The sequence below is a fragment of the Polypterus senegalus genome, chromosome 5 (genome assembly GCF_016835505.1).
Source record: "Polypterus senegalus isolate Bchr_013 chromosome 5, ASM1683550v1, whole genome shotgun sequence".
NCBI classification, from domain to species: domain Eukaryota; kingdom Metazoa; phylum Chordata; class Cladistia; order Polypteriformes; family Polypteridae; genus Polypterus; species Polypterus senegalus.
This window is the reverse complement of record NC_053158.1, coordinates 194,333,792-194,346,412: the sequence shown is the minus strand read 5'-3', so window position 1 is coordinate 194,346,412 and position 12,621 is coordinate 194,333,792. Positions and strand designations below refer to the sequence as shown.

Genomic DNA, 12,621 nt, shown 5'->3' with positions numbered 1-12,621 from the left:
AAAAAAAATGTTGTTGGTGGTTAATTTTATGGATGGCAGAGATTTGACTAAATAAAAAACAGACTTTAATTGATACTTCCTCGTTACGCAAAACCAGAAATCAAAGCAAAGGAAGCAAAGATTCATTACCAGAAAATCAAACCAAATAGTTAGTTTTAATACATTTTGAGTCTGCGAGTCTTTTCTATATTTTGAACATCGAGAATCGGGAAGAGGTTACCACTGTAATGAAATACAGGTAAAATTCCATTACAACGAATATCTTTACAAAACATATTTTCATTACAACGAAGTATTTTTATGGTCCCGACAGTTTTCCCAGTCTATAGAAATCTTGTTATTAGAAATACATTCAGCAGACACTTTCATTCCAACGAAGTTCCCAAAAGACCTTGAAATGCCTGAATGAATCATCCGCAGAGCAGTTAGTTCTGTGGTCGCAGCTCAGCTATGCACATTAGAAAAAAAAAAAATTTATATTTTTGCAGCTCTCGATTGCGGCACAAAGACGTGAATTTGGAATTTCGTCATCAACGCTGTCAACTTTCTTGAAAGACTGAGCAAAAAAAAGAAGAAAAATCTCGGGTTGCAAACGTATGTGACCTGCTGCAATTTAAGATGATGAAAAAGCAGTTTTTATGTGGTTCAGTGATGCTCGTTCAAGAAACATTCCTATTAATGCGGCACTCATTCAAGAAGATGTGAGGTTTTTAAACTCTCTTGGGCCTTCCCCCAGCTGGACAACACGCCGAAGAGCGTCCCGAAGTCCGATCTCCGTGTCTGTGGAAGACTGTTTATCTGTTGCCAGGGCAACAGCAGGCTCACAGCTCTGCTATGGCTCTTCACCAAAGCAAACAGAAAAGATGTCGATGGGTGATGCAAGGGACATTGTAAATGACAGGACACAGTGTTACTTGGCCATTAACCTGGCCACGACCCTGTCTGAGCATAGGAGAGTGGCAGATCACGCTACAATAAATAACCGTGCTGTTCCTGTTTCAAGCTGAATAGAGCTGGTTTTGCTAAAGTACTGAGACTAAGCCTCATGTTTTGGGGTGCAAGACAGGAACTTATAGCGTGACCCCGATCTTTATTGATTTGCTTCTGTGGCGCTTCACTGCAGCGCTGTGAGCCTACTGTTGCCCTGCCCTGGCAACGGACAAACAATCTTCCACAGACGTGGCAATTGCACTTCGGGACGCACTTCAGCGTGTCGTTCCCATTGGGTGGGGAGTGGGGGGGGGGTCCCAAATGAGTTCAGAGACCTCACAATATGAAGAAGAAGAAAAGGATGATTCGGCTTCAGATTGATAACTGTGCTGTCCACAACATGCTTCCACATTTGTCATGTGGCAGGTGCATCAATGCGCTGTATCAGCGCGTGTTGCAAACCTCTCCCCCCTCTATTTCACAGGGTTTCATGTGTTTTCTGACTCTTGGATGGTCTTTTATGGTTTGCTTTGATTGGTGCTGCTCCACGTGACTAATGCACTGCCTTCTCTTACACCATCTCTTCTCGACCTTTATGATCCTCACTCCCATGACCCAATTTTACCTTTTTCAGTTCTAGCAGTAATTGCAAATCTCTCCTTGGTGAAACTTGCACAATCGGGGGGCCTGCCTTGAAGCATATTGCATAGTGCTGCCGATCACTCAGGCAACCCACCAAGACCCACTCATAAATTAAGAATGGCAACCCATGATGAAATGGCGGCTACCTGTTCAGGAACACTGGCGTAGGCAACCCACTTGCAAAACCAATGACAGCACACCACAATCCACTGGCTGCACAATCCAGGGGAAAGATAGATTGCGAGGATGTAAGAGGACACAGTGAACGGATGCCGAGATTTGAAGATCAATTTGTGTACCGGCAGTTAAGAGTATGCATACCAGTGATCCACACCAGACCAGAGCCTTAAATGCACTGACCTGTATACTTCATGACAGGCATGCAGCCAAACGGCTGGTCCCAAATGCTGCTGTAACTCGACGCATGGCTGAATTTGCAATTATTTTAGACCATTTGGCAGAGAATTTTATGAATGAACTTTCCAGAATCCTTCACTCTCTTAAAATTATCCTCATAAAAATTACTTTCAGAATCTTCTTCTACCCTCTAGAAGTTGCTCTTTTGTCCCACTGCTGGACAGAGATAGATGGCAGAGATGTACTCTGGCAGCCTTTATGTGTCCCAGGCCTTTCTCCTACTGTATCTTTTTTTTTTCACCAGTTATGCAACCCATTACAACAATAACAGGACACTGGATGTAACTGGTGTTAGAATTAACAATGGTTACTTACCCCATTAAGAAAAACACCTGCTGTACTACAGGTGGCATAGAGCACATCGGTGTCGTGTGGTTTAATTTTTAGATAGCAAATTTCTCCGTGAACTTGTCTCCATGGGGGAGCACGACAACCATTTGAAAATTCATAGTCTGAAAAAAAAAAAAAAACATTTTGGGGTCAAGTCAAGTCAAATAGAGCTTTATCGTCATCTCAACCATATACATTAAAGCACACAGTAAGACAAAATAGCGTCCTCCAGGACCAAAGGTGCAACGTACAACACAACAGGACAACAGAACAACCAGACAGCACTTCAGACTGATCACAAGAGGATGAATGGGAGGACGGAATAAATAATATAATACCTGTACATATAACTGCACATATATACTAAATATACAATACCTATACTTAAATATGAAAATATATCTAGCAAAAAGGACCATAAGAAACAGTGCAAAACGGCAGGTAAGTCGTGTAAACATGGAGTATACAGTATGTACAATTCTTTAGTGCAATTACACCGTGCAAATATGAACAATTGTGCAAGTATGCATTGAGTTGAGAGAGTAAGGATGTACATACGGACCAGAATGCTGGCATGTAAACATAACATTGTAGGCATAAGCATTGTAGGTACAGTATAAGAAGCAGCCGGGGGGATTAAATAGGGCAGAGCAGTTTGTGGAGAAGACAGTCCAGTGCAGAAGCGGGCAGCATGGTGTTCAGGAGCCTGACTGCTTGGGGGAAAAAGCTATGGCAGTCTAGCACACGGGTGTCAAACTCCAGTCCTGGAGGGTCGCAGTGGCTGCAGGTTTTCATTCTAACCATCTTCTTCATTAGTGACAAGTTTTTGCTGCTGATTAACTTCTTTTGCTTTACTTTTAATTAACTTCACTCAGGCCCCTTAGTTGTCTCTGCTTCCTTAATTAGTAGCCAAACAATAATGAGACACAAAACAAGCCGCCACATGACCAGCTCACCTGTGCCCATCACACAATATCTGAAAATAAAGAACGTTGAAGGTCTCAGTGAGGTTGATCTTTTAGGTCACCAAAACATTTTGACGGTGCTCTTAGAAAAAACAGAAAAATCAACTGTTTTGGAAACGTCTGCTGTGGCAGAATAAGAGCAGCAACGAGCCACGGGATTAAATAATGGGTTTAATTAACAGCAAGAGTGATTTTAATCCTTAAAAACAGGGCTATTAAAATGACGGGGAAAAGGAGTTAATTAGCAATGAAAACTGTTCACTGATTAGTCGGAAAAGGGTTAGGAAGAAAACCTGAAGCCACTGTGGCCCACCAGGCCTGGAGTTCGACACCCCTGGTCTTGCAGACCTGCTCCTGATGCTGCAGAATCTTCTTCCAGATGGATTTTGGGGGAGGTAAACAGTTTATGGGAGGGGTGCTAGGGGTTAACCACGAGGCTGGTGGCCTTATGTAGGGAGCGGGAGGTGTAAATGTCCTGGAGGCTTGATAGAGGGCTGCCGATGATGCACTCAGCGGTCTTCATTACTGGAAATACGTTTGTCAAAGAAAAGGTCTGGTAGACCAGTGTGTCCTCATGAGCTAAGACAGCTGAAGAATAACATTCAGCAAAGAAATGACACGGCTCTCACTCCACATCTGAGTAGACAGATGGGAGCGGACACATGTGAGCATACAAATCTCCTCGGTGGAAGGACATATGATTTTGTGTTTCCAACATGTGGTGCATCAGGCTTGCATAAAGATTCCTTTAGTTCCTCTCTTTCTAATTGTTTTGTGTTAAAAATATGAATATTACAAAAATAATAACCCTGATATTTGGTCTAATTTCAAAATATTAAAATAACTGACCTGATGTGTATTCCACGGACTTCAAAACAGCCTCCTGTTCCTCCCCACAGAAGGTTTTCAGCAGTTCCACCTCATTCTTCACTGTGGCCGGACTGAGCCGCACTTCTCTTCAAACAAAAAAAGTGTCAAGAATTGCAATGAGAACCACTAGATTGAGACGCAGGGCAATTTTCAAACTGAAAGAAAGCTGCTCACTATTAGGTCGCGGAATGCAGTAATTCGCAGATGGTATAAAGTAATATTGTTCAGTTTTGGGGGTGTCACCGAGGGACCCCACTCTCCCTAATTTAACTTCTGCCCATGTATCTGGTAGGCAGGGTGTGAGGCCTCTTTGCCTGACACTAATCACAGACAGACCAAACCAGAATTGACTGTCCATGCCATTTATCGTTAACTTCCTCACAGATGGGTATGACGTTAATCTGCATCCTGCCCTGCGTGTAGGCCCATCCAACCTGCAGAGGTAAACCTGGGGGCTGGTGGCAGAACTGGCACTCCAGCCACCATAAAAATCCCTCACACTGGTTCCATTCCATCTGAACTAGTGTGGTGCTGAGGTGTCACCCACTGCATGGATGCACTGGAGTCCTAATCTGGATCCTGAGTTGGTTTGTCATGTGGTGGGTGCAGCAATGCACTGTATCAGGGCCTGCTCCTCACCGCCCGCCCTCTCCCTCCCTCAGAGACAGAAAACAGAGTGAACAGTCCAGCGGTCAAGCTGGGGAGCAGCTACAACTCTTAATTCAATCATTATAAATCTTAAGCATCATTTTCCTTAATTCCTAAAATGTGTCTAAAGCTGAAGCAGAGCGATGATGTGGCATTTACCCCAAATACAACCTGGATGGATAGCAGTGCTTTATGGTGATACAACATTTTCTATTTATTGCTCTTGAGCTTTTCTTACCTCTTTGAGGGCTATTTTTTTTTTCCCGTTTTGGCCCAAGGCTGAATATTTTTCACAAAAAAACTCACTTTTCTGATTTGCACATGAAGCCATGGTTTCACACATAAATCAACATAAAACATTTACTTATGACAAATGCCACTTTGTTTTATGTTCCATGAGCCTCTACACTATGCGAATCTATCCATCCATTATCCAACCCGCTATATCCTAACTACAGGGTCACGGGGGTCTGCTGGAGCCAATCCCAGCCAGTACAGGGCACAAGACAGGAAACCAACCCCTGGCAGGGCGCCAGCCCACCGTAGGGCACTATGTGAATTCACATACTTATTACATAGCATAGCACTACAAGGTATGGTATGATAACATTTGAAGTAGCCAACTGCATGCATCGCCACATTACACTGCTTACAGTCAGTATGTGTTACACTGGTGCCGCTGTTTCAGGCGCCCATTGCTGCACACTAAGCAATCTTGTCATTGTAACTTCCAGTTGAACGTTGCCTTGGGCGCATCTACAACAACATTTATTTCCACAGCACCTTTTCATGCAAATAATGGGAGCTCAAAGTGCTTTACAAGATGAAGGATGTAGTACTAGGTTGTTGTACCGTGTTAGCCATTATGAATGTAGAGAAAAGCCAAGCAAAATGACACCTTTTATTGGCTAACTAAAAAGATTACAATATGCAAGCTTTCAAGGCAACTCAGGCCCCTTCTTCAGGCAAGATACATCTTGCCTGATGAAGGATGAAAATTTATACAAAAAAAAAAAAACCAAAAATAAGCTTAGGCAATACTGAGTAACAGATTAAAGTAAGGTCTGATGGCCAGGGAGGACAGAAAAAAACAAAAAGACTCCAGATGGCTGGAGAACAAAAAAAAAAAAAAAAAATCTGCAGGGGTCCTGAGGCCACAAGACCACCCAGCCCCTACTGGGCATTCTACCGAACATAAATGATCTCAATCAGTCCTCAAGGGGCGGCACGGTGGCGCAGTGGTAGCGCTGCTGCCTCGCAGTTAGGAGACCCGGGTTCGCTTCCCGGGTCCTCCTTGCGTGGAGTTTGCATGTTCTCCACGTGTCTGCGTGGGTTTCCTCCGGGCACTCCGTTTCCTCCCACAATCCAAAGATATGCAGGTTAGGTGGATTGGTGATTCTAAATTGGCCCTAGTGTGTGCTTGGTGTGTTTGTGTGTGTCCTGCGGTGGGTTGGCACCCTGCCCAGGATTGGTTCCTGCCTTGTGCCCTGTATTGGCTGGGATTGGTTCCAGCAGACCCCCGTGACCCTGTATTCGGATTCAGCGGGTTAGAAAATGGATGGATGGACAGTCCTCAAGGTTTTCAGGCTTTACATGAAAGAATTAGACGATGATGGTCTAGGGACTGCATGTGCCCTGATCAGGTGGTGTTGACGCAGATCACCACCACAGAAACCAGCAAAAGAACAGCAGAGAAAGTAGGAGTTAGCACAGATTGTGGAGTCATGATAAAAAATATAATTTAATGGATATAAAGAATAGCAGGGTTATACTAAAATGAAGCTTTGAGAAGGCCATGTTAAAATAGTGAGCTTTTAGCAGTTTTTTAAAGTGCTCCACCGTATTAGCTTGACTAATTTCTATTGGTCAGCTATTCCAGATTTTAGGCACATCAGTTACACAAACGTGTTCAGCACTACGATAAGCTGGGGACTAATCCGCTGACACAGGTAGCTTGCTTTCAGTTTTGATCTGCAGATCACTTGCGTCAAAATCGGAGTTTGATAAGACAGTCCATCCATCCATCCATCATCCAACCCACTACATCCTAACTACAGGGTCACGGGAGTCTGCTGGAGCCAATCCCAGCCAACACAAGGGCGCAAGACAGGAAACAAACCCCGGGCAGGGCGCCAGCCCACCGCAATGCAGAGTCCAATTCAGCAATAATAAGCAAACCATCATCCACGGAGTATTTTGTGTTCTGCGTTCACTTTGCCAACAGATGTCGATGCCATTTTAGACGTTGTTTACTTTGTGCTACTTGCACAGGAATTTGAGATCAAATTAACAAAGCTAACTAATAGCTTTGAGAGTCGAAATATAACATAACTGAAAGTTTTCTCGATGTTTACAGCTGATTACTACCCTCTACCATTGGAGGTCGATATTAGTCAACATCTACCTTTACCCGTATATGTCGACATAAATTGACTCCCACCTCCAAAGTGTTAAAGGATGTTTGGTATTTTTCAAGTCAAAGTTATTTCTTCACAAATATGGTATATAAGCATTTTCCAAATGAAATTGTATTCCAAAGTCTAGCGATTTCTATAAATTTAAAAAAAAATTATCTTGCCTGCACTGGAGTTTTACAATGGGGCATAAGGGCATGAAGAACCACCAAAAAAAAAAAAGTCTAAAACTTACCATAAATGTCCTTCTAAAAGAAAACATGCCATCCATGTTTCCGTTGCATGTTTGTGACAACAAAAGGGATCTGGAAATAATAATTTTATCGCATATTTCTGGAACTATTTTTCTCGAAGTAGGGATACGTTTTCTATTTGCTTGTGTGAGTTCGCACATAAATGCAGATATACATCAAAACACATCCCACCACGTGACACGAACAGTTCATTGTGATTTGGTCGGATTTGGAAGAAACCACACCCCGTGACGATGACAAATTAGAGGAAAACTACAAGTGCTGAGGAAGCGCCCACTGCTGGTTGTCTTTTAAAATGGCCTAAACCCGTTATACTGGTCTTTTTTTGTTCAAAAATTACACGTATAAGCTTGTACAATGTTTGTATAATTGCAAGATGTGGGTCAATACTCAACAGCTGTCTTGGCCTGAAAAACGGACGTATTCGGTATGTTTTAAGGGTCCTGTTTTTTGGCTCTACCTGTTAACTTGAACTGTCTGTGCATTAAATCTGTCATACTTGAGTCATTAATTCAGTTCATCTGAAAAGCTTGTGGCCTTCATGACATTCAATCAATCGTGACTTCCTCTGGAATTGTGAGCCTTCATTTCATTTTGACTTCTGCTCATATGTTTTAGACTTTGCCTCTCTGTTATTGTTTTTTGTTTCTTGTTAATGCTAGAATTGAGTATCAGCCAATCACATCTGTTTGTCACATGTGGCTTTGCCTTTGTATATACAGAGCCATCAGAAAGTATTCAGACCCCTTCACTTTTTTTCACATATCGTGATGTTACAGCCTAATGCTAAGATCATTGAAGTCCATTTTGTCCCTCATTAAACAACATTTAATCCCCCAAGACAGGATTTTAAGATTTTTTGCAAATTTATTAAAAATAAAAAACTGAAATCTCCAATTGACACAAGTATTTAGACCCTCTGGTATGACACAGGATCGTCCTTGAGATTTTTCTACACTTTGTTTGGAGTCCACCTGCAGTCAACTGACTGGACATGACTAGAAATGGTCCCACAGCTGACAATTTATATCAGAGCAAAAACTAAACCATGAAGTTGCAGGAATTACATTCAGGCACAGATCTAAATAAGACTGCAAAAAATAAAAATGAATTACTGCAGCATTGAAGGGTCCCAAGGGCATAGTGGCCTCCATATTTCTTAAATGGAAGAAGTCCAGAACGTGCACCGCTCTTCTCAAACCTGGCCGCTAAGCTAAACTGACCAAATGTGGAATAAGGGTATTGGCAGGAGAAGTGACCAAGAGCCCAATGGTCACTGAGACTAAGCTTTACAGAACCTATGTGAAGATGGGTGGAACTACCAGAAGGTCAACCACCACTGCCACAGTCCTCTAATCTGGGCTTTATTGCAGGGTGGCCAGATGACACACAAAATAGATTGATTGAAAAGGACAACTAAAGGACTCTCAGACAATTAGAAATGAGATTCTCTGGTCTGATGAAACCAAGATTGAACTGTTTGTCATCAATTGGAAGAAACCAGACACTGCTCATCACCTGTGCAATGAATGAAATTGAAGAACAGAAAGGAATGTGATGTTGATGCTTCAGACAAGGAAAAAGTGTGGTCTACTATTATTTTGCCTCACTAGGAAGCCGCTCTTCAACTCGATTTAATGCGGTTCATTTTCGTCTAGCACTCTTTGTTGAGTGTAGGCATCGTTACACTAAGTGTTGTCACACATGTGCGAGTAGGAGGCAGCTAAAGGGCCCATGTAATAGTAATTCCACGACAAACCAGGGGGAGGCGGGGTGCATTAAGTATCTCACTCCATTCCTTGCAGACCACTCTTGGGAAATCCCACCAGGTTCCGGCATCACTGATGACGTTGTTTCCTGGGCAGATGACATCACTTCCTTAGCCGGCCTATAAAGCCGCCATCTTAACTCAAAGACTTCAGTTCTGTTTTGGACTCTGAGTTGTGAACATATCACAATTATTTAAACTATTTTGCAGCCAGGATATACGTATTATACGGGTGGCTGCCCCAAACCTTTATGATGACTTTATTCTGACAGTGTCAATAAACAAATTACGTCTGTCTGAGGTAAATACCCTGGATGTCCAGTGGTTCATAGCTGTTTGGCTTTGTTTAGTGATAAGGGTTGTATTGTCTCTGTGAGCCACCAAAAGGTACTGTTTCCAGGTAGACAAGGGAATTTCAAGCAACACTCAAGTTAAAATTCCTATATTGACCCTATAAATACCAAAAATTGTCATTTAATTGACCCATCCATTCATTACTTATAAATACACGTCTTTACAAATTTAGGGTCTGCTTTATCTGAGCCTGTCCTGGTAGCACTGAGGTAAATTAAACACATTACCAATGTTATTTTAATTTTTCATCCTTTGGCCAACCGTGCTGCATTCAATAGAACGAGATTAAGATAAATACGTACTGTGAAATTTGCTTTAAGGATTTGTTCATCAGTTGCATGTCAAGTTGCTGAATCAGAAGAAAGACTTTCATCTCAAATTCAGCGTCATGATTTGCATCATCATCTTGCTTCACCTTCTCCAGCAGACGCAAAACAGAATAATCTTCTCCGTCAACTGTGGCATAGCTTGCACCCAGAATTTTTGCCACTGGATCTCTGTTGGCTTGAAATTGAAAACAATAACAATTAAACAAAATAATAATAACAGACGTCTTGCAGTTAAATGAAGTGCCAAGTAACCCGCCACTGTCACATTTGGTGGCAGCAGTGGGATGACCTGTGATGATGAGGACCAAAGAGCAGAACAGAAGAAAAAGCAAGTGGATTAGGTGCCAGACTGTGTAGTGTCACAGACGGTCGGGACGCGGGGGAGCAAGCATGGGCAGCACAGTACCTTCCCTGGGACGCTAGATGGCAGTCCCCATGGGTTGTAGTGATGCCTTGGACTCCCGCAGGGCTTCATGGGAGATGGAGTTATCCAAAGCCCTGTTGGGATCTGGGGGTGCCATCAGGGGGTGCTGCAGCTGTTCCTGAGCCCGTCTTGGCAGCTCTTCCACCACACCCGGAAGTGGGGCAACGAGCACCTGGAGCACTTCCTGTTGACTTATGTATAAGGGGCCAGCAGAGACTAGTCGGTGAGCCAGAGTCGGGAGGAGGGAGAAGAAATATGTCAAGAAGGAGTGGAGGACAAAGAGTAAAGGAAAAAGAGAAGCATGTTAAGGTGTGCTGTTTGTGCATTGGGACTGAGCTGTGTGCCTGTGAGAAAAGGGGAAAATGTTGCCCACAGGTGAAGGAAAAAGAAAATAAAATCATTTGTGTTTTTATAATTGTGCCTACTGCGTTTGTCTGTGTTGGGTTAAGTGCTGGTATAGTGTCACTGTCACAGTAGGACACCATGAACTCAAGCCAGGAGAGGTCATTTTAGGATTTTGAACTTTTTAAATGGTGGATTTATTTATTCCCGATTTTAGTTGTTATTTTAAATTCCTTTGTTGTCCTTTTTTATGACGGGGGCTTGGGTTTTGTTTTATGAAAGGGTTAGTTTTAGTGCTTTTATTATTTATTGGGTTTTAGTGCAGTGTAGGGCCACGCCACGGACCTGTGCCACCAGTGGCAGTGGGCTGAGAGAAGGGTGGAGCCTTCCCATGCAGCTGCGGCCTTATGGAGCGAGGTATGTGACAGATGGTCCGTGGCTGCGGGTGGATGTTAAATAAAACTAACACAACCTACCATCAGTATGATAACATAATGATTACAGAGCTTGAAGTAGGGTGGGACTCAATGGTCCTCTATACTGGCACCTCTCCATTCTGCCCTTATGAGTACCAACCCATCCAGTATTTACCCAGAAAACATCCAGCAACCCACTACTGGAAATCGCTTCAATAATAAAACAAACAAAACAGCAGGGCGACCCACCAGTTCTTTTTTTCCAACTTTAATTATTGATCTTTGATATGCTGTACTTCATCAATTATCAGCCAATTATATTCTAAAACAACACATTTACTTTTCATTCTATTGAAATATAAAGATAAAAGACATCTTGATCCACTTTTTGACAGAACTAACTCTTTCAGGGCTGATGTCAAAATTCAGGGGCAGAGGACGGTAATCAGCTGTAAAATGCAACAAAACTTGCCCTTGCGTTTTAGGTCAACTCTCTTTCCTTGAAGGAAAGTTAAAAAGATTTGTTGATTTAACCTCAATTCCCTACACGTGCGTGAGTAGCGAAGAGCAAACAACCTCGAAAATGACATCGACATTTGGCAAGAGACCAAAGCGAATGTGCAAAGCAAAATACTCCATGGACATTAAATAGGACTCAGACTTGTCAGACTCCATGTTTGATGCAAGTGATCTGGAGATGGATATTGAAAACAAAAGGGAGGTACTGGCATCAGCTGATCGATCCCCAACTGATCGTGGTGCTGAACACGTTCGTGTAACTGATGCACCTACAGCACAGTTCGCCTGGGAGGACCACTTATGATAACGAAAGGTACAAACCATATTGTGTCACACTGAGAACCACCACTGCCACCCACTTGCTGTGCAAAGACAGCCAGGCAGCCAGCCCACCTTGCATTCCTGCTGACCACCTATGTGCCCCCCACTGCTGCCAGACATGCTGAACATGCGCCATCAGCAGCCACAGCACATAGCAACAGACGTTTTATGTTGATTTATGTGTGAAACCATCGCTTTGTGTGCTTTTCAGAGAGTTAAATAATATATACACCATTGTGACCATAACCTTTTGAGGAAGCAACATAAAGGATACAATCAGAGTGGCCAATAAAATATTATTTACAGTATTTTGACTTTCAGAAAGCATTTGATAAGGTGCCACCTGAGAGATTGGGCATCAAACAAAAAGAAGTGGGAGTTCAAGGTGTGGTGTGTAGGTGGGTACAGAATTGGCTCAGACACAAGAAGCAGAGGGTGATGGTGAAGAATTAGGTGAAGTTAAAAGTGGCGTCCAGTAGGGGTCAGTACTGGTGTTAGCTGCTATTTTTAATAAATACAAATGATTTGCATAGGAATATAAGTAACAAGCTGGTTAAATTTACCAAGCAAGGTGGATTGGCAGATAATCTGGAGTGCACTGAATTATCACAAAGGGACTTGGCTTGGGCCGATTTGTAAAAAATTTTATTTAATGTCAGTAAATGTAAAGAATTACAC

General features: G+C 42.7%; 1 protein-coding gene across 1 annotated transcript in view; it reads right to left on the bottom strand.

Annotated features, from left to right (window-relative positions):
- The window catches only part of odad2 (outer dynein arm docking complex subunit 2), a 195,267-nt gene that overhangs the window by 160,993 nt on the left and 21,653 nt on the right, over positions 1-12,621 (bottom strand). Inside the window, exons 4-6 of the mRNA XM_039753888.1 lie at positions 9,895-10,096; positions 4,134-4,240; positions 2,305-2,441 (exon numbers count right to left, since the gene is read on the bottom strand). Of these exons, the coding sequence (XP_039609822.1) occupies positions 2,305-2,441; positions 4,134-4,240; positions 9,895-10,096 (446 nt within the window). The remainder of the gene's footprint in view (positions 1-2,304; positions 2,442-4,133; positions 4,241-9,894; positions 10,097-12,621) is intronic.